The following is a 22,213-nucleotide window of genomic DNA, read 5'->3' as shown; positions in this document are numbered from 1 at the left end:
ATCCAGGAAATTTGTTACTGCAAGGGAATACTATTGCTTCAAGCTACAAGTCAGGAGGAAGCTTTTTAACATAGTCTTCTTCGGGGGGCGCCTTTTCCAACAATGGGATGTTGACATGTATATTAAGATTGAGACTATGCGGCTTGACTGGTACTCAAAGCCGGAAAATCAGAAGGTCATCGGCGCTGACCTCTACCAGATAATGTGCTTGTGTTTATTGTAATACATCATAATACAACTATGTGGTGGATGTTCCATGCTTTGAGTATAACCTGGTATGGGTCTTGTTGACACCGTCGTTGCCGGTGAGTCACGCGGTGATCGAATTGTCAAAAGAATCGCGCTTCCACGGACATTTCCTGGTGGTGATCGTGACATGCAGCGGAGGTTCTTGGATGCTATGGAATGGTGCAGCGGTCGGGTAAACCCGATTATTTTATCACGATGACTTGCAATCCATATTGGGAGGAGATAACCGAGGAACTGTTGCCTGGACAAATGCCGCAGGACCGTCCAGACCTGGTGGCAAGAGTATACAGTGCTAAACAACGAGATATGATGGACTTACTAACTAAGGGGAAGCATTTCGGAGAAGTCGCAGCCTATGTACATGTCACCGAGTTTCAAAAGTGAGGTCTCCCGCATGAGCATATACTTCTAATCATGAAAGCAAAAAGAAAGTTAGCAACTCCAGATGACTATGATCGGGTGATATGTGCAGAGATACCTGACAAACAGAAACACCCCATTCTACATGATCTGTTCGTCAAACACATGTTGCATGGACCATGTGGTGAGTTGAAAAAAAGTTGCCCATGCATGATTGATGGACAACATCGGTTCCATTACCCCCGAGATTTTTGCGATGCCACACAACAAGGGAAAGACTCATATCCCATCTACAGGAGGAGGGACGATGAGTAGCGAATTAGGATCCGAGGAGCAGATTTGGACAATAGGTGGGTGGTCCCTTACAACCCTTCTCTGCTTATGCGATACAACTGCCACATTAATGTAGAAGCATGCTCCAGCATCAAGGCAGTCAAGTACTTGTTCAAGTACATCTATAAAGGGCATGATCGTACATCCTTTGCATGCGAGCAAGATATCATCAATGATGGTGGAATCATCAATGAAATCCGATAATATAGGGATGCACGCTATGTATCTCCTCCAGAGGCTATATACAGGATTTTTCGTTTTAAACTGTTTGGTGTCAGTCCATCTGTGCTACAACTCCAGCTTCATTTGCCAAATATGCATACAGATGCATTTAAAGCTTGTGAAAATCTGGAAGATGTTGTAGCACGACCGTCTTCTTCCAAGTCCATGCTTACAGAATACATTGAGATGAACCGGAAGTTTCCAGTAGCACGGAACTTATTGTACAGAGAGTTTCCAGAACATTACAGATGGATGCCTGAAAAAGAAGTGGCAGAATAGAAAAACTAAGAGATTACAGATTGGAAGACTTGTGTATGCACACCCTGCTGAAGGAGAAAGATACTACTTGCGTGTGCTCCTAAGTCATGTCCGAGGTGCCACTTCATTCGATGCTTTAAAAACTGTAAATGGCAATCCATGCAGTTCCTTCAGGGAGACATGTGAGCACTTAGGCCTGACTGAGCATGATAGAACTCTCGATGATTGCATGACGGAGGTAGCCACATTTCAGATGCCTTCTGCCCTGAGACGGTTATTTGCGACTATACTGGTGTTTTGTGAGGTAACAGAAATCCGACAGCTATGGGACAAACATCTAGCATCGATGTCTGAGGATTACCGTTGTAATCAATCCAATGATGCAACACTTGAGCAGATGGTCCTCAGAGATATTAGGGATATGTTGCAATCCATGGGGAAGGATATTGCAGGCTATGGACTTCCAGATTTTCTTGACACTGATGGTTCTTATGACGGTGTGTACAAAGAGGTAACAAAGGAGAGGGAAATCAGCGTGGACAAAGAACACCTAGATTTATTTAGCAGTTTGAACAATGAGCAGCTTGCTGGTTACAACGACATAATGGATCATGTGATGAAACAAAAAAGTCAGATATTCTTTGTTGACGGTCTAGGAGGCATTGGCAAGACATACTTATACAAGGCATTGCTTGCGAAGGTGCGTTCAATGGGCCAGATAGCGATCGCAACTGCTACATCAGGGATAGCGGCGTCGATAATGCCCAGAGGACGGACTGCGCACTCCAGGTTCAAAATTCCAATCAAGCTCACCGACAACAGCATGTGTAGTTTCACTAAGCAGAGTGGTAGAGCGGAGTTGCTTAAACAAGCGTCATTGATTATTTGGGACGAGGTTGCTATGACAAAACGTCAAGCAGTTGAGACGCTTGATAGATCGCTTCAGGATATAATGGGATGTCCTTTGCCATTTGGGGGAAACGTTGTAGTCTTTGGTGGGGATTTCAGGCAGGTTCTTCCTGTTGTGACACGTGGGACAAGAGCACAAATCACAGATGCTACACTTCTAAGATCCTATCTGTGGGAGAAGATCCGCAAGATACGCCTCACGCGCAATATGCGGGCACAGGCTGATCCTTGGTTCTCCGAATACCTCCTGAGGATCGACAATGGTACAGAAGAGACAATTGGTGAGGACTATGTGTGTCTCCCTAACGACATTGTGATTGCCTATACTGAGGATGAGAAATCTATGAACAAACTCATCGAAGATGTCTTCCCATCGTTGCATGCCAATGCTAAATCTAGAGAGTACATGAGCACACGTGCTATTCTTTCAACCAAGAACGATCATGTCGATGACCTAAATGACAAGATGATCTCAAGGTTTCCACGCGAAGAAAAGCTATACCATAGTTTCGACTCAATCGAGGATGACATGCAGAATAATTACACGATTGATTTTCTAAACTCGATCACACCAAATGGCTTGCCCCCGCATGTATTGAGATTAAAGGTCAATTGTCCGGTCATTCTGCTACAGAACCTCAACCCATATAATGGCCTATGCAATGGAACACGGCTTATGATTAGAGCCTTCCAGGATAATGCAATCGACGCAGAGATTGTTGGTGGTCAGCATGCTGGAAAGAGGGTGTTCATACCTAGGATCCCTATGTCGCCCTCGGAGGACATCTCACTTCCTTTCAAACTTAAAAGAAAACAATTCCCCATCCGCCTGAGTTTTGAAATGACAATTAACAAGGCGCAGGGTCAAACGATCCCGAACGTCGGTATTTACCTTCTCGAGCCAGTATTCTCACATGGTCAGCTATATGTTGCATTGTCAAGGGGGGTGTTGAGGGAGACGACACGGATTTTTGCCAAGCCAAACAAGGAGGTTGATAAATCTGGGAAAAGCACCAAGAACATTGTCTATAGAGATGTTTTGAGAGATGAGGGAGGTGCGTTATTCCATTATTTATTTGCACACATGAATATGTTATTTTATCTGAAACTACTCCTGCATTTAGCGTTAATTGTTTTTCATTTGCAGGCTTAACAAATGAGAAGAAGTAGCGGATGAGGGGGTAACACAGGAGTATCTTCTTCCATCCAGCAAAAGGTAAGAGCCTTGCTCTGCTTCTGCATATGATCCCCCTTTGATATAAATGTATGCTACTGTGTTCTTGTGCTACTGTTTTGAACTGTTGTCCATCTTTTTGTGCTAAATGAGCTAAGGGTATGCTAATATGTTCTCCTGCTAATATGGGTTTTTCATGGACGGACATGTGTTTAAAAACCTTGCTGAAAACTTTAAAGTTTTGACCAGTGAATTTTTTTTAGCAGTATGCTCTGAAAACTTTAAAAAAACCTTGTTGCCAAACAGATTGGTTCAACAAGTATAGTATGAGCCTAAATGTTAAAAAAATTCTGCTGCCAAACATATTGGTTCAACAAGTATATTATGAGCCTAAATATTTAAAAAAACGCAGTACGCTCTGAAAACTTAAAAAAAACTTGCTGGCAAACGTAGGCTAAATGTTTTTTAGATAATATGAGCTAAATGTATGCTGCTGTGTTCTTGTGCTTAGGTTTCGAACTGCTGTTCATCTATTGTTTGCAGAAGGTGTTGTTGTACTGATGTTTTCACATATTTCAGGGAACTTCGGGATGTCAGCGGACAAGTTGAATAAAAACAATTATGGAAGAGGCACACGACAGATTGAGTGTCGAGGTGCATATTAAGCAAGAAAGAGGAGAAAGAAACAACACATCAAATGAAGAAGGGGCACACAAAGTTAATATGTTGTGGTCTTAATAAGATGATGTATCTATCATAATTATTGTCTTTTGCTATTTACTCGCTCATTATCTATATTTGGGCCATCGCATTTTTCTGCTGTGATGATCAAGCGATTGCGCTTAGTTTTAATGTAACTGATTTCGGCTATAATTTTGGGCCATCAAATTTTCCTGTTGTGATGATCATGCTCCAATTTGGGTATGATGTATCTATCATAGTTATTGGCTTTTGCTATTTTCCTGTAGTGTATTGTTTCAGGACCTACTTGTGGTAGTACTACCATAAGTTGATGTGAAATACTCCAATCTTGTTATCTAGGTACATGCTGAAGATGTATTCTCTACTATATATTATGATTCTCTTCTCAATTTTTTTTACATGGCAACACTTACTTTGATGCTGCTGTAGCACCAATTTCAGACACGATCAGCAACAATAATAATAAAACTTAGCAATGAAACTCACCTTGATGGTTTCCGTTTTGCTCGAACAACCGAAATTACTTCCCTGAAAACTCATGTCCATTAACTATCTGGCAAGACAAAATGATACAAGAATTATATTTCGGTACAGAAAAAGATATTTTTTGTATATAAAAATGTATAACAATGAGCACATAAAAATTCCAAGAAACTATCCGATGAGCCGAAACAAATATTACTATATTAAAATGTATTACAAAAAAATTCCATCAATTCTATATGTGTGGGGTATATTAAAAAAGAAAAAGGAAAAGCATGGGGTATAAAAAAAAAGATAAAGTTCCACGATCCCAACAATTTCGGATCTCCCTCCCTACAATCCCGCAGTCCGCGATCTCCTTCCCACGACGCGGCAGTCCACGATCTCATTCCCTGATCCCTTCCCGGACCTTCCCTCTTCACCCTCATCTCTCCTCCACCTCTCTTCCACTCTCCTGGTCCTTGCCCCCGCTGCCCTAAATCTGTTGTCCACGCCGTCGTCGCACCGGTGGCGGCTTCACGGGGACACCTCGGCCCATCCCCGTGCGCTGCCCTAGCTCCAGTGTCCACACCGTCCTCGCCCTGGTGGCCGCACCGTCTCAAGTACACAGGTAAGGAAGAGTACATACTGCTCTTATTTGTAGTGTATGGAGTATATTATAAAATTTAGTATGGAGTATATGTGTATTTCCTTTTTAAACTAGAGTATAGAATTTTATTATTTCCAAAAAATCATATAACCTTTTTTCTTTGGATCCAAGTGAGTAGTATATTCATCCAAAAAAGAGTATATTCAAATAGTGGCACATAATATATGAAAAAAGAGACGTAGTATGGCCATAAAACGGATGTGATGCCATTTTTTAGAGAGTACAGTGTGTATATTTTCAAAAAAGTATGGAGTATTTCCCTTTCCAATTAGTATGGAGTCTACAGTATTAAACTTTTATATATATATTAGTAGACACTGCACATTAGGATTCTTACCAATGGCTTTATGCACTGCAAAATTGGTGCCAAATGACAGCACGTTTAATACAAATCCCTGTCTTCGAAAATACTGTATGATACCATTATAGAAGATCCATATATTTCAGCTGGTACAGATGTTTCTATTATTTAAAATGTCGTGTTAGCTTAAAATCATAGAAAAAATAATTATAGAGGACGAGCTAACAATGCCTATGCAGATAAACAAACATATTAGACAGCATAACAAGCCTAATAAGGCACAAGACTATGTGGTTTATCCCCAAGGCACAGAACAAAACCTTCAATGTCTTATTGCTAAATATTATTGTTTTTATTTTTATTAAATGTTATTATGAGCATTGTGACAGATTATTCCTGCACTGGCAATGGTTGGTCCGTGATAGAAAATATCAAAACCGAACCAAGCAAACAAAGACATTTAGTGAGCACAGACGATTCATTTCTAAACAAAGCATGGACGAGGAACTAATACTAATATATGCTTTGGTTTTCAGGAAAACATGGACGAGGAAGGCAAGGACAAGCATGCGGAAAATATGCAGATTGAAGGCATGATAACGTAAGACGAGGATGTGAACCCCGAGTCATCAAAGACAATAGAACAACAAGCCATCATGGATGATACAGAAAACATACATATTAATGAGGTCATTATTATATTTTCACATGTCATTATTATTGTTATTCTGGCGGGACAAAACAATATGTAATTTGTGCTATGATATCAAATATACAACTGTTTACTCACCTTCATAATATTCTCTCTTTTATATGGACTACATACTGTATAATATTATATTATTGTGTCTTTCAGTTACTAATCAAGGAAGAATCAAGTGGAATAAATGACAAAGACGAAGTAGACAAAAAGAATTGCACGCAGGCCACTGATTGCGAAGTGACATAGGCATGCTTTCTTTTCAAAATATCCCAAATAGTTCTAATCTAATTATATTATATTCTGCATAGGGATTACTCTTTGTAATGTTGCTCTCAGGAATTAACAAGGAAGGGAACAAGTGAACAAATGCAGCCTACTCAAGACAATGAATTAGCACAAATGTTCGACACCGAAGGGGGGGAAACTATAGGGGACAACTTGGCAGATTCAAATGTACGAGCCGACAAAGATGAAGAGGAGAAAAATAAGAGCACACAGTCCACTCATTCTGAGGTGGCAAAGTCATCTTTTCTTTTTCAACTATGTCCTAAATAAATAGTTCTAATGCGAAAGTCAACTTTTCTCAGGAATTAACCTTCAAGGAAACAAGTGAACAAATGCATCAAGTTCAGGACGAGGAATTAGAACAGACATGGGGCACCGAAGGGGCAGAAACTATAGGGGATAAGCTGGCAGATTCAAATGGAATAGCCGACAAAGATGAATTGGAGGAAAATAAGAGCACACAGTCCACTGATTCTGGACTCTCCGAAGTGACAGAGGTATCTTTTTCAATTCCAACTATGTCCCAAATAGTTCTAATTCTAATTCTATTATATCTTGCATACAGATGATTATTTAATATGTTGCTCTCAGGAATTAACAGACAACGAAACAAGTAAACAAATGGAGGCATGTGGGGATGAAGAATTAGAACAAACGTCCGGCAAGGAAGGGGCAGCAATTATAGGGGACAAGCTGCCAATGGCCGCGCAAACATGGAAGCCTATCCGACTGCATAACAAACCTAAGAAGGCACAAGACTACGTGGTGGCTTGAGAAGGCACGGACAAATCTTTCTATACCCTGGTTTTGCTACATTTGTTTTCCTTGTTATTAATAAATGTTATTACTTCCATCATGATAGATTATGCCTGCAACGGCGATGATTGGTCCGTGATTGAAAATATCATGTCTGAACCAAATGATAAAAGAACTTTAGTGAGCATTGACGACTCAAATCTCCAAAGAAGACAGTTGGAACGTCTTTTATTCCCCGGAGAATTTCTTGGCGAGAAGTAAGTATAGGTAGCTTTATGACGAGACGATGCTATTTGAACACAAGTTTCTATTTTGTCTTATAACCAAGGTGTGCACTTCATATTGCAGATCATAGATGCATACATACATTGCATAAGTGCTAAAGAGCATCTAAAGATGAGGACAGGTGGAAGTGTGTTCTTAGAGAATGCATGCATCTCTAAGCTGATAAAGGAATTTAAGTTTATACGGGATGACACACTAAGATGGGTGTTAGACAGAGCTACAACTTATTTGGAACATGATATGGCGAGTCTCAGTTCTTTACATATTACTATGAATTCAATCATGGATGAATGTTTCTACAGATGGGACCTAAACTAACAAAAACTCTATTTACAGATATATGTTCCAGTAAACATTAAAGACTTTCATTGGTACCTAGTAGTTATAAATAGAGGGGTGCAACGTATCCAGGTGCTCGACTCGCTAGGCCCAGGAATGAACCGCAAAGACCTCACTGCTATGGTTAGTTATTAGTCCCACTGCACCATCTTTTGATAAGACGATTTCTGTTATTCTTCGGTTGTGATGCTAATACGTTGTCATTTATTCATGCAATAGCTCGAAGGACTGGAAAATGTATTCCAATATGCATCACTTCAAATTGAACTAAAATTTGATAAGTGGAAAGACGTAAACATTACAGCATGGCCAAGGGAAGAATGTATTAAGAGAAGTATGCACACAGATGGGTATACCTCTTTCGAATCAAACTTGTTGCTCCCATCCCCTTTCTACACCTCCTTCTCCTTCACGATATCTGAACCATTAATATTAAGACATATGTTGTAAGAATGTGATCCTTTGTCGTCTCAGGTTCTAGAATTACTAGAATTAGTAGGAGTGAGAATTCTATGTTTACATATATGCAGAATATCTTAAACTCTATTTCTGAATACAGCATATAAAAAGACAGTTTTGGAGAATCACCATTACCCGTGCAAATGGTAGCTCATCTTGGTTGAACTCATTCTCAGAGCCAGATAGAGTATGCATTGGAAAATCTGATGATCATTGAGTAGAGGAAACATTGTTTTTGTTAAAAAGAGTAGACATGTGGAGGACACAGACATCATATAAATAGTCTACACTTACACTATTATTAGGTACAGGGAAGCATGTCCTGCAAACAAACAAACATCTCATAGAGGAAAGAACCTCAGCAGCATACGACATTTGCTATCATTGTGGTGGGTCAACTTCAGTGCAATGCACGACACAACCTTCATGGAGAAAAACAGATGGATAAGTACCACACCCTAACCAAATCTAGCCGCACGATAACCGCAACTATTAAATATCTATAATTTAATTTAATTTCTATAAAATCATTTGTATATAAAACACTTATAAAATTGATAAAAAAATAATGGATATATTTAATTTCTATAATCATATGTAGGTCATCTTGTGGTCTCTGGATGATAAATTTTATGGAGTACTTCACTGGAAATGATTTGTCTGACACTCCTACGCAGGTAAATTTTATCCTAATACTTATTCTATGTTGTATCATTACTTAACTCTTATTTCTATTTTAATAGGATCATATGACAGATTTACAAAACTAGCTGTCATTTTAGTGGACTCGGAATTGAATGATGATAATATAAGAAATCGAGACATGGAAGATGACGAAAATAATATAGATCCCACGGATTGTATGATTCTGGATGGACCCCCTCAAAATCTCAAAACATCGAATACATCATCAGATGTTGAGCTCATCTCACAGTCATATATCCTTTCACCGTGTGTCAACCCAACAAAAGATGACTTAATAGACGAACTGTGCTTGTTCATCAGTATGGTTGATGATGACGCTTTACTAGAGTAAGCCATGTTCTTTTAGTTCATTTTGTGTTCTAATAAATTACTCTGATGTCATTATAATTGACAAAATTTTGATTTTACAGGAGTGAATGGGTGAAAAGCTCTGATCCTTACCCTATCAGCTTAAAGTTGAGACAAATAAAAAACATACTAAACAATGATGAATATATGGATATTGATTGCTTTAACATGGTTGTGCGGATACTAGCGCGCCACGAAGTCCAGCTTCTCAGAGACATTCCATCTCACTACATGGATCTAAACTTTTGTGTAAGTTACTATAATTGCGTTTTACATTTTTTTCTCATAGCACTATTGTTTTCTTATTTTTATTTTAGCCCATGTTCCACTACGCACGAGACCCAAGTCATCACGAAAATATGGAGAGTGCTACGTTTAAACAATTGTTTCATAGCTGGCCTGACAACAATGAGTATCATATCTCACAGTGTGATATGGTAAGATTTTAATTTTTCATTTATAACAGTGGTTTATTTGGTTTAAATTAATATTAATGTATTTATAAATGTATGCATGATTGCAGATTTTATTGCCTTGGGATATTTTGGGCTGTTTCTATTGTTTGTCTTGGGTCAAGATAAAAAAGTTATCTCAATTTTTGATCCGATACCAATACCTACTTTGGGAAATAATATACTTAAAACCGTGGTCAGTAACCTAAACCTCGCACTCCAAGTTGCAAACCCAGCATTCAAGGACAATATCTCTAAATGGGAATGTATAGTTCCGGTTGTTCCAACAAACTCACACTGGTATGAATCTTTTTAATGCATTATAATATTAAATAATTCATTCATTCAACACACATTATGTGTTTATTTCATACATGCAGTGCCTTGTCGGGGTATTTGGTTTTTAACTACATCACTCATTGTGCGATGGAAAGCTATATTTTCCTGTACCCCAGGTGAGTATTTACACCATGCTTATTTGTATACACATTGCACATACAAACTTGTTATAACAATGTTGTCTAATGCATATGTAGGACTGTTTTGAACTGAGGAAGCGATTTTTGGTGCATATTTTAAAGTATGAAGAAAATGAATCTCAAAACAATATCCCATACATTGAAGGAAGCATCATAGATCGCATCTATAGATGGACTTTCATTGCTTCAAAAGATGGACCATCAAGACGTGCTTAGTCCTGGTTTTTAAAACATATTTCTGTAACAATTATTGTGTGGTCGTGAATTTTGTGCGGAGACATGTTTCTGGATCATATGTTACACACGTTCTCATATTGTTTTAAATAAAAGTCATATTGTTTTATATAAGACACCAATAAATTGCTCGATAAAAAAACTCAAATATGTTTTACTATAGATTATGATAGGTGTGTTGGATCACAAATATGTCACAATTTAGAAAATACAATTTGAGTGACATAATAACATTTTGTACCCGTTTGAAAAAAATCAGAAATTATTTTACTATGATACCATATGGACCCTTTTTTTTGAGACGTGTGTTGCACGTGCATGCTTACTAATTTTGATAAGTACATTGCTGGTGTGTATTGTGTAATTTCTAGTGACATGATAACATTTTATACCCGTCCAAAAAAAATCAGAAATTATTTTACTATAATGCCATGAAACCAGATATAAATTACATCAATCTAAACTGCGGGAACCCTTCAAACTGTAAGTGCAAGTTTCTTTGGACTGAACAACGGCGGCTTAGAAACAAATAGTAAGTGCAATACCTATACTAGCATCAGTTCAATCTCGACGCGAGTTCAAAGTAGCATGCACATCGGTTTAAAAAAAGTAGCATGCACAGCCAATCTGGTAGTCTGCAAGCTAACCAGCGTGCGTACCATGGACGCGTACCATTTGCTCAATGGAGTTACAACGTGACGCGAGTAGTTTCAAACGCAATTACTGGGCTGATGTTCCATACTGAGACACCTTGTGATCTACTTCTTCTAGCAGGGACCAAGCTATAAAAAAAGCTTGATGGGATCATCTTCTATAAATCAACAGTAATTAGTACTAAGTTAATGAAGGATTTATTAATTTTATTGAGGTCAATCAACAGTAATTAGTACTAAGTTGTAAGCAGGTAAACTTACCTAGCGTTGGCAGCAGGACTGTGAGAGCGGCAACGCCGACGATCTTGATGGGCATGCCGGTGACCACCATGTACTTTATGGTGATGTAGCCGGTGCTGAACCACACCACAACCTGGGCGGAGAGAGAGAACAAAGATCAACTACTGGCCTCAACCCATAAATAAAAGAAAAACCAAATAGAATTCAAAAGTTAAGTATGTGTGCTACTGGAGTTGACTACTATATAGTGCCAAAACAAACAACTAATGAGACAACACTCCACACCACCAACTTACCAGTTAGGACCAAGTGGCACTACAAGCTCCATACATCCATCAATCGATATTCTTGCCCTCCACAAGATCAAACTTCGCGATAGCTGAGGGTCCATGCAACTTCCTGGACACACACACACACACACACACACACAGAGAGAGAGAGAGAGAGAGAGCATGATTAACTGGTGTCATCAACCCACATAACAACATAGAGAATTTAAAAATTAAGTATAAGTGCTACTGACGCAGACTTCTACAAGTTTGGATAGGAGCTATCTAGCACATGCAATATATAGCAAGAACAAGCAGACCTTACAAGTTAATAGTGTTGTCAAACACATCGTCCATGCCATAAATATCAAGTAATCGTTATAGCTCAGATATTGATATTGATATCTACTACTGTTTAGGTACCATAGTTTGTTTTCGATTATTAGGACTTCTACTCATGTATAAAAGGATAGGTGAACAATTGAGATTGACTTCAGAAAATAGAAAGATCTCTTCTATTTATTGAGTCAATGCATCATAAGTGCAAGCACACATGACTTCAGAAAATAGCAGGACCGTGAGAGTGGCAACGCCGACGATCTTGATGGGCATGCCGGTGACCACCATGTCCTTTATGGTAATGTAGCCGATGCTGAACCACACCACAACCTGGGCGGAGAGAGAGAACAAAGATCAACTACTGGCCTCAACCCATAAATAAAATAAAAACTATAGCAAAAGCACATGGAAGAAATATTCAATTATTTGCACAAGGACAAATGAAACTATAGCAAACAAGATATTGTGAGAGGGCCAACAACCAAGCAAGAAGGAAAAGAAGTTAAACTGTGGATGGAATTAAAAATTGTATTGAATAGTACTTTATTTTAAATTAAAAAATAGCAAGAAGAGTGTGATGCATGGCACCTGCATTAATGAAACCCAATTGCCAACAACAACAGTTTCACCAATGACTAGACCTATTCCATGATCCAGCAATATTCCTTCCCCAATTTTGGCAGCTGTAGATTTAGCAATAAAGAATGTTAAGAGAACAAACTAACATTACCATATCATACCAGGATATAACAAAGCCGCCACTTAAGATGACAGATTTACTTTTCAAAACTCAAAAGGCAAACCATGTAGTATTTCGGGGGAGCCAGGCCCCATGCCCCAAACATCATCTGAGCATGAGGATATATTTAATGATTTGATGCTTATGAATTCATAAATTAAAAAATTATCGCAGCCTCATATGTAAGCAAGTTTTAGAAAACGCAATGCTTCTATGCCCCCAAAAAGTGAACATAATTACAAAGACAAACCTTGGTTCAGGTTAAGATATTTACAAGGATAACATAACATACATACTTATTCCCAAGCAGCAGACCTATATGCAGTAGTTAAGGCGGCAAAACATATTTCCACGAAGGTAGTAGAAGAAGCTAAACATCATTCGATAAAGAAAGGAAACATCATGTACTAAATCAGCGAAAATAATATGGATTGGAGGGAGTAGCTATTGTTTTAGTGGAAAAGCCAAACATCATATAGCTAAAGAAAAACCCCGGTATTAAACACAGCAGCAAGAAATATAAGACAATTTTGTACAGATATTATGATACACCAACAATATACCGGGGTGTATATCCACTGCAAAAACCTGAAAGGAGAAGGACAGCATATGTTAGTCCACATAAATGTATGCTAAAAAACTGCTTCTTAAGAAATCAAGGTTCACCTCGCTGATACGGCTTTGCAGCGCCAACGCCAGAACCTTACGCCCTTGATTCCATAATACATGAGCTATCCTATAGGACTGCAAGGAATGGTAACCCTGTAGCAGTTTGCAAGCAACATGAGTCTTGTTACCTTTTCCAGATATGAATTATATGATAACAAGAACTCATAGTCACCTTTAGGTATAATAGTGCCCAGCTTTATTGTGCACATGTCTCTTCAGAAAATAGAAAGATCTCTTCTATTTCTTGAGTCAATGCATCATAGGTGCAAGCACACATGACTTTAGAAAATAGCAGGACCGTGAGAGCGGCAACGCCGACGATCTTGATGGGCATGCCGGTGACCACCTTGTCCTTTATGGTGATGTAGCCGGTGCTGAACCACACCACAACCTGGGCGGAGAGAGAGAACAAAGATCAACTACTATATAGTGCCAAAACAAACAACTAATGAGACAACACTCCACACCACCAACTTACCAGTTAGGACCAAGTGGCAATACAAGCTCCATACATCCATCAATCGATATTCTCGCCCTCCACAAGATCAAACTTCGCGATAGCTGAGGGTCCATGCCACTTCCTGGGCACACACACACACACACACACACACACACAGAGAGAGAGAGAGCATGATTAACTGGTGTCATCAACCCACGTAACAAAATAGAGAATTTAAAAATTAAGTATAAGTCCTACTGACGCAGATTTCTACAAGTTTGGATAGGAGCTATCTAGCACATGCAATATATAGCAAGAACAAGCAGACCTTACTATAGTGCCAAAACAAACAACTACTGGAGTTGACTACTATATAGTGCCAAAACAAACAACTAATGAGACAACACGCCAAGAACAAGCAGACCTTACTATAGTGTAAAACACAGAAGTTCGATCTTGCTATACGCATTTGCTCGACGGATTAACACACAAAATCAATACTGCTGCTGATCTGTGTGCTACACGCAGCTGATGCGGGGGCGTAAGGTTGGGGAGGCAGTGATAGGGGTGCGATTGGAGGAATGAGGGGGGGGGGAGAAGGGGACCTCGAGGGAGTTGACGCGCTGAGGTGCGGGGTGGCGATCTCCTTGCGGTTGGAGAGTGCGAGCGAGGCGGCGCGGCGCGAGCGGGCGAGGGCCTGGAAGCGCCGCGCGGGCAGCTCCCCGCGTTCCCTCCTCCTCACCTCCTCCCACCACATCCACTCGGGGCGCACCGCGGTGTATGCGCTCTGCTCGCCAACACACCAAGAACAAGCAGACCCTCGCCGATCCGGGACAGGACCTTGCTGAGCTCGGCGTCGGAGATGCGGCAGTCTCCGTTGATGTCGTAGACGTCGAAGGCATCACGCAGCTCGGCGTCTGGCTCGCGCTCCCCGCGGCCGCGGCCGTGGAAGGCGGTGAACTCACCGAGGTCCACGTAGCCGTCGCGGTCGGTGTCGAGCTCGTCCATCATGGACGCCACCTCCCGCCCCCCTGCCGACTCGGTGGCCGGCGGCGCGATGGCGCGCGACATGGCCGCCAGCTCCGAGGGCGAGATCCTGCCGTCCCCGTCTGTGTGGAAGCAGGAGAACACCTTCTTCATCGGCAGCCTTCTTGGCGACGGCGGCGGCAAGGAGCTGCGAGGGGTCGTCGTCGAGGAGATCGGATCTAGGAGGAGGCTCGGTTGGATTGGAGGAAGGATAGGGTGGGTTAGAACCCTAGCCGCCGCCCAGTGCTGTGTGGTGTGAGTTGCTGTTCGAGTGTGTGTGTGGTGTGAGTGTTGTGGAAGCCGCCGCCGCGTGTGAGTGTGCTGGTGTAATGACGAAAACGGGGCTGAAGGTTCGAGGTAATTACGGGCGTGCGTGTAGTGGAGGGTATTGGAGGTGGGGGTGGTTTGGTCATTTTGAGGAGGGTTGTTGGGACGGCTGTAGTGGGCTTTGGGGTGGGTGTGGGCTTCGGAGGTGGGCGTCGGCCTGCCCTGGGGGACGGCTGTAGTGGGCTTCGGGGGTGGGTTGTTGGGACGGCTGTAGTGGGCTTCGGGGGTGGGTGTGGGCTTCGAGGCTTATTTGTGTTAGAAAAAATAAACATCTATACTACTAATAAAAGATCAAACGAACATTAGTTTTGTTTACGAGCATTATTTGAAATGCATGAACATTTTTTGAATTCATGAACATAGTTTTGACTCGACAAATATTTTTTAAATCAATGAACTTTTTCTAAAATTAGGGAACAAATTTTAAATTTCCCTTTTGTTTTGTATTTTGGTGAACATTTTCTAAAATTTCATGGAAATTTTTTCGGTTTCCGTAATATGTTTTAATATACAATAATTTTTATAAAAATCATGAACATGATTTTATTTGCTGACCATTTTTTTCAAATCGTGTTTCTTTATAATTTATGAACAGTTTTGCAAAACCACCAACATATTTTGGATCTGCGGAAACTTTACAATTTCATAAAAAAAATTGAGCTCACATACATATTATGATTTGTCAAAAAAAATATTAAAATCTCAGAACTTTTGAAAAAAATAGGGGAGTCAAGCCCGGCATTGGTCGGCCCATAAATGCATAGGTGAGGAAAGGACGTGTGTGACAAAAAGGGAGAGAAAAAGCATGGAAGCTGGGGATCAAACCCTGGTCTCTTGTCAACCGTGGCGCTTTTGCATCTATGATTATTGTGGGTATAACCACTAATAAAACAACAAAGCATGATGGCAGCTTTAAAAGAAAATCAAATCGTTTTCTTTACTCATGGATGTCATAGTGGTTAATTTATAACAACTTTGAGAAATTTGTTTATGGACAGGCAAAAGTATTACGTATTTTATTATTACGTAAATATATCTTACATGGTTTGGCTAGACCAAATGATAAATTCAGGAATTCCAAAGTATATATAGGTCATGTACAGGGTGCATTTCAAGTTTACTTTAATTATCTCATATGTTCTTTACGGAGAAATTCAACATATTTATGAACAAGGAATTTTTTATGTACGGTTATTCGTTCGTTACACGTGCATGCTTACTAGTAATAGTAAAGTATTGAAACATCCCCTTTCTTCTTTTGGATTAATCGCATATTGTTTTGTTAGGACGTGTATCTTTTATCACAACTGAAACGATTTATTGCAAAGTCGTACTTTACATGATATATTTCTTTTGACTTCTATTATTCTAGAGGAACATTGCTTTGCTTCCTTCTCATGGTACAACCTATGCATGTACCACACTGGAATTGAGCCGCCAATCTTTCTTGCCAGGTGGCATGTATGTCTGTCACGAGGTTTTCATACACTTTTTCCTCAATTTTACCATTTCATTGTTGCTTCTAGGTACCAGCCATGAACATTTCTAGTTAGTGCCAACTGAAGCATAATCTACTCATCATTGTCATACTCGCGTTGGTGTACACATGTTGACTTCATGGAAATTATATGGTTCGTATTATTTAAATTTTATTTTACATTTAATTTTAGGTATCATTCATGCATGTATCACATTGGAATTAATCTACCTATCTTTTATTCCCAATGTCATGCATGTGTGGTTGATCCCTGGGAGGGTAACTCGTGACCACCACTTCACTCTTGTGAAGTTGATCTTAAGACGAGGCATAGCCTCAAAGTATGGGGGGGGGAGGGCTTGAGGTTTACAATGCCAGGTTTCATCCCTTCTACCATGATCAAGGTGTTACTATGAACTTGAGGTGACACCCTACTTGGGACAATTTTCTTGACCATGACGTAGATGTGCCTTGCTATCTTGGCCTTCTCCAAGATAACTGGAAAAGCACCAACTACAAGGTTAAAGGGAAGGGTATGCTTGAGAAACTGCTGGCTAATCCTTTTATAGGAGATGGAACATCACATCCAGACTTGCATCTAATCTATGTAGATGAAGTTTGTGGTTTATTTAAGCTTGAAGGTTTGCCCAAGGATGAGTTCAAGAAGAAGGTCGTTCCCTTATCTTTGAGGGATAAGGTGTTGACATGGTATAGGCTATGTGATGATACTGGATCATGGAACTACAATCGGTTGAAATTGGAATTTCATCAAAAGTTTTATCCTATGCATCTAGTACATCGTGATCGGAGTTATATTTACAATTTTTGGCCTCGTGACAGAGAAAGCATCGCTCAAGCTTGGGGGAGGCTTAAGTCAATGTTATATTCATGCCCCAATCATGAGCTCTTGAGAGAAATTATCATTCAGAACTTCTATGCTCGGCTTTCTCATGATGATCGCACCATGCTTGACACTTCTTGTACCGGTTCTTTTATGAAGAGAGATATTGACTTCAGATGGAATTTATTGGAGAGAATTAAACGCAACTCTGAAGATTGGGAGCTTGATGAAGGTAAGGAGTCAGGTATGAATTTCAAGTTTGATTGCGTGAAATCCTTTGTTGAAACAAATACTTTTTGTGATTTTAGCGTTAAGTATGGACTTGACTGTGAGATAGTAGCTTCATTGTGTGAATCATTTGCTGCTCATATTGATCTCCCCAAAGAGAAGTGGTTTAAATATCATCCTCCCTTAGAAGTCAATGTAGTTAAACCCAATCCAGTTGAAGAGAGAGTCATTGCCTATAATGATCCTGTTGTTCCCAGTGCTTACATTGAGAAACCACCTTTCCCTGTTAGGATAAAAGATCATTCTAAAGCTTCAACTGTGATACGTAGAGGCTACATTAGAACACCTACACCCTGAGCAAATTAGAGTTGAACCTAGCATTGCTATTATCAAAGATCTCCTGTCCGACAATGTTGATGGCCATAACATTTACTTCTGTGAAGATGCTGCTAGAATTGCTAAAACCACACGCTAGAGACAAACATAGGCCTGTTGTTGGCACGCCTGTTGTTTCTGTTAAGATGGGAGATCATTTTTATCATGGTTTATGTGACGTGGGTGCTAGTGTTAGTGCAATAGCTAAATCCTTATATGATGAAATCAAAGACGAGATTGCACCTGTCAGGATAGAACCCATTGATGTCACTATTCATCTTGCCAATAGAGATACTATCCACCCTGTGGGAATTGTTAGGGATGTTGAAGTCTTGTGTGGTAAAACGAAGTATCCTGCTGATTTCCTCGTTCTTGCTACCACTCAAGATAGCTTTTGTCCCATCATATTTGGCAGACCCTTCCTTAGTACTGTCGATGCTCATATTGACTGTGAGAAGCAAACTGTCACTATTGGCTTTGAAGGCGTGTCACATGAGTTCAATTTCTCCAAGTTTGGTAGATAACCTCATGAAAAAGAGTTGCCTAGTAAGGATGAAACTATTGCCTTAGCTTCTATTGCCGTTCCTCCTACTTATCCCTTAGAGCAATACTTTCTTGAGCATGAAAATGATATGCATATGAATGAAAGGGATGAGATAGCTAGAGTTGTCTTAGAACAATATACTATCCTTAAGAATAACTTGCCTGTTGAACTGCTTGGGGATCCACCCCCACCAAAGGGTGATCCTGTCTTCGAGCTTAAATAGTTGCCTAATACTCTTAAATATGCCTATCTTGATGAAAAGGAGATATATCCTGTCATTATTAGTGCTAGCCTCTCAGAGCATGAAGAAAATAAGTTACTAAAAACTCTTAGGAAGCACCTTGCTGCTATTGGATATACTCTCGATGATCTTAAGGGCATTAGTCCCACTCTATGCCAGCACAAGATTAAAACTGATCCTGATTTCAAACCAGTTGCTGATCATCAAAGGAGATTGAATCCTAAGATGAAAGAAGTAGTAAGAAAAGAAATACTAAAGCGTTTGGATGCAGGTATCATCTATCCTGTTGCTCACAGCGATTGGGTGAGACCGGTGCATTGCGTCCCTAAGAAGGGAGGTATTACCGTTGTCCCTAATGATAAGGATGAATTGATCCCACAGAGGATTATTACTGGCTATAGGATGGTGATCGATTTTAGGAAATTGAATAAAGCCACTAGGAAAGATCATTACCCTTTGGCTTTTATCGACCAGATGCTAGAAAGACTGTCTAAACACACACACTTCTGCTTTCTAGACGGTTATTCTGGTTTCTCCCAAATACCAGTTGCACAATCTGACCAGGAGAAAACCACTTTCACCTGCCCTCTCGGTACCGTTGCTTATAGACGTATGCCTTTTGGCTTATGTAATGCACCTGCCACCTTTCAAAGATGTATGATGGCTATATTCTCTGACTTTTGTGAAAAGATTGTCAAGGTTTTCATGGATGACTTCTCTGTTTATGGGTCTTCTTTTGATGATTGCCTCAGCAACCTTGATGGAGTCTTGCAGAGATGTAAAGACACCAACCTTGTCTAGAATTGTGAGAAGTGCCACTTTATGGTTAATGAAGGCATCCTCTTAGGACATAAAATTTCTGAAAGAGGTATTGAATTCGATAAGGCTAAGGTTGATGCAATCGAGAAAATGCCATACCCCACAGATATCAAAGGTATAAGAAGTTTCCTTGGTCATGCTGGTTTCTATAGAAGGTTCATTAAAGACTTCTCTAAGATTTCTAGGCCTCTTACCAATCTCTTGCAAAAGGATATTCCTTTTGTTTTCGACGATGATTGTAAGGAAGCCTTCGAAATACTTAAGAATGCTTTGATTACTTCACCTATTGTTCAACCACCTGATTGGAACCTACCTGTTGAGATCATGTGTGATGCTAGTGATTATGTTGTTGGTGCTGTCCTAGGGCAAAGAGTTGATAAGAAGTTGAATGTTATTCACTATGCTAGTAAAACTCTAGGCAGTGCCCAAAGAAACTATGCTACTACGGAAAAGGAATTTTTAGCAGTCGTGTTTGCATGTGAAAAGTTCAGGTCTTACATAGTTGATTCCAAAGTCACTATTCACACTGATCATGTTGCTGTTAAGTACGTCATGGAGAAGAAAGACGCTAAACCTAGACTTATCAGATGGGTTCTCTTGCTACAAGAATTTGATTTGCACGTTGTCGACAGGAAGGGTGTTGATAACTCCGTAGCAGATAACTTGTCTAGGTTGGAGAATGTTCTTGATGACCCACAACCTATTGATGACAGCTTTCCCGATGAGAAATTGAATGTCATCAATACTTCACATAGTGCACCGTGGTATGCTGATTATGCAAACTATATCGTTGCCAAATATATACCACCTAGTTTCACATACCAGCAAAAGAATAAATTCTTCTTTGACTTGAGACATTACTTTTGGGATGATCCTCACCTTTATAAGGAAAGAGTAAATGGTGTTATTAGACGTTGTGTACCTGAACATGAACAGGGACAGATCCTACATAAGTTTCACTCCGAGGCCTACGGGGGACACCATGTGGGAGGTAGAACTGCACACAAGGTATTGCAATCAGGTTTCTATTGGCCCACTCTCTTCAAGGATGCCCGTAAGTTTGTCTTGTCTTGTCACGAATGTCAAAGAATAGGTAATATCGGTAAACGTCAGGAAATGCCTATGAACTATTCACTTGTTATTGAACCATTTGATGTTTGGGGCTTTGATTATATGGGACCTTTTCCAAAATCCAACGGGTATACTCATATCCTAGTTTCTGTTGATTACGTCACCAAATGGGTAGAAGCTATCCCAACCAGTAGTGTTGATCACAACACTTCTATCAGGATGCTTAAAGAAGTTATTTTCCCTAGATTTTGAGTTCCTAGATATCTAATGACAGACGGTGGTTCACATTTCATTCATGGTGCTTTCCGTAAAACGCTTGCTAAGTATGATGTCAACCATAGAATTGCGTCTCCCTATCACCCTCAGTCCAGTGGTCAAGTAGAGCTAAGCAATAGAGAGATTAAACTGATTCTGCAAAAGACTGTCAACAGGTCTAGAAAGAATTGGTCTAAGAATCTCGATGATGCACTATGGGCTTATAGAACTGCCTATAAGAATCCCATGGGCATGTACCCGTACAAAATGGTGTACGGTAAAGCATGTCATTTACCTCTTGAGCTAGAGCATAAAGCTTATTGGGCAATCAAAGAGCTCAACTTTGATTTCAAACTTGCTGGTGAGAAGAGGTTATTTTATATTAGCTCGCTTGATGAATGGAGAATTCAGGCATATGAGAATGCCAAGTTGTTGAAAGAAAAGGTTAAGAGGTGGCATGATAAGAGGATACAAAAGTGTGAGTTCAATGTAGGTGATTATGTCTTGCTATATAATTCTCGCTTAAGATTTTTTGCAGGCAAGCTTCTCTCTAAATGGGAAGGTCCTTACATTGTTGAGGAAGTATATCGTTCCGGTGCTATTAAGATCAACAACACATAAGGTAATTGTGCGAGGGTGGTAAATGGGCAGAGAATCAAGCATTATATCTCAGGTACTCCCATAAATGTTGAAAGCAATATTATCAATACCATAACTCCGGAGGAATACCTAAGGGATATTTATCAGCCTGTTTCAGACTCCGAAAACGAAGAGGTATGTGTTTCTGTAAGTAAACAGACTCCAAAACTTTTCCAGTAGGAATTATTCTGTGTTTTGGAATATTTGAAAAAATAGAAAAATTTGAAGTAGTCCGGAAAGCGCACGAGAAGGCAACAAGCCTGCCAGGCGCGGGCCACCGCCTCGCCGCGCCTGGGGGGGCTTGTGGCCACCTCGTGTGCCTCCCGGACTCCGTTTT

General features: G+C 40.1%; 1 protein-coding gene across 1 annotated transcript; it reads right to left on the bottom strand.

The window, feature by feature from the left end:
* Positions 1-12,517: 12,517 nt before the first annotated feature.
* LOC123397209 lies at positions 12,518-15,173 on the bottom strand. Its single transcript, XM_045091849.1, has 6 exons — positions 14,829-15,173; positions 13,870-13,985; positions 13,767-13,788; positions 13,592-13,687; positions 13,489-13,513; positions 12,518-12,869 (listed from the first exon to the last, which is right to left on the bottom strand). The coding sequence occupies exons 1-6, from the start codon at positions 15,171-15,173 to the stop codon at positions 12,730-12,732; spliced, it is 744 nt and encodes a 247-aa protein (XP_044947784.1). The 3' UTR covers positions 12,518-12,729.
* Positions 15,174-22,213: the final 7,040 nt, after the last annotated feature.

This window comes from Hordeum vulgare, chromosome 1H, assembly GCF_904849725.1.
Source record: "Hordeum vulgare subsp. vulgare chromosome 1H, MorexV3_pseudomolecules_assembly, whole genome shotgun sequence".
NCBI classification, from domain to species: Eukaryota; Viridiplantae; Streptophyta; class Magnoliopsida; order Poales; family Poaceae; genus Hordeum; species Hordeum vulgare.
This window is presented reverse-complemented; position numbering and strand designations above follow the sequence as displayed.

Excerpts from the sequence above, each read along its gene's own strand:
- LOC123397209 (XM_045091849.1), bottom strand. The coding sequence starts at position 15,173 with ATGAAGAAGGTGTTCTCCTGCTTCCACACAGACGGGGACGGCAGGATC. Across the intron at positions 13,986-14,828 it reads TGCTTGTTCTTGGTGTGTTG|GTTGTGGTGTGGTTCAGCAC; the intron begins GCGAGCAGAGCG and ends CTCTCCGCCCAG. Across the intron at positions 13,789-13,869 it reads CTGCTATTTTCTAAAGTCAT|CTGGGCACTATTATACCTAA; the intron begins GTGTGCTTGCAC and ends TGCACAATAAAG.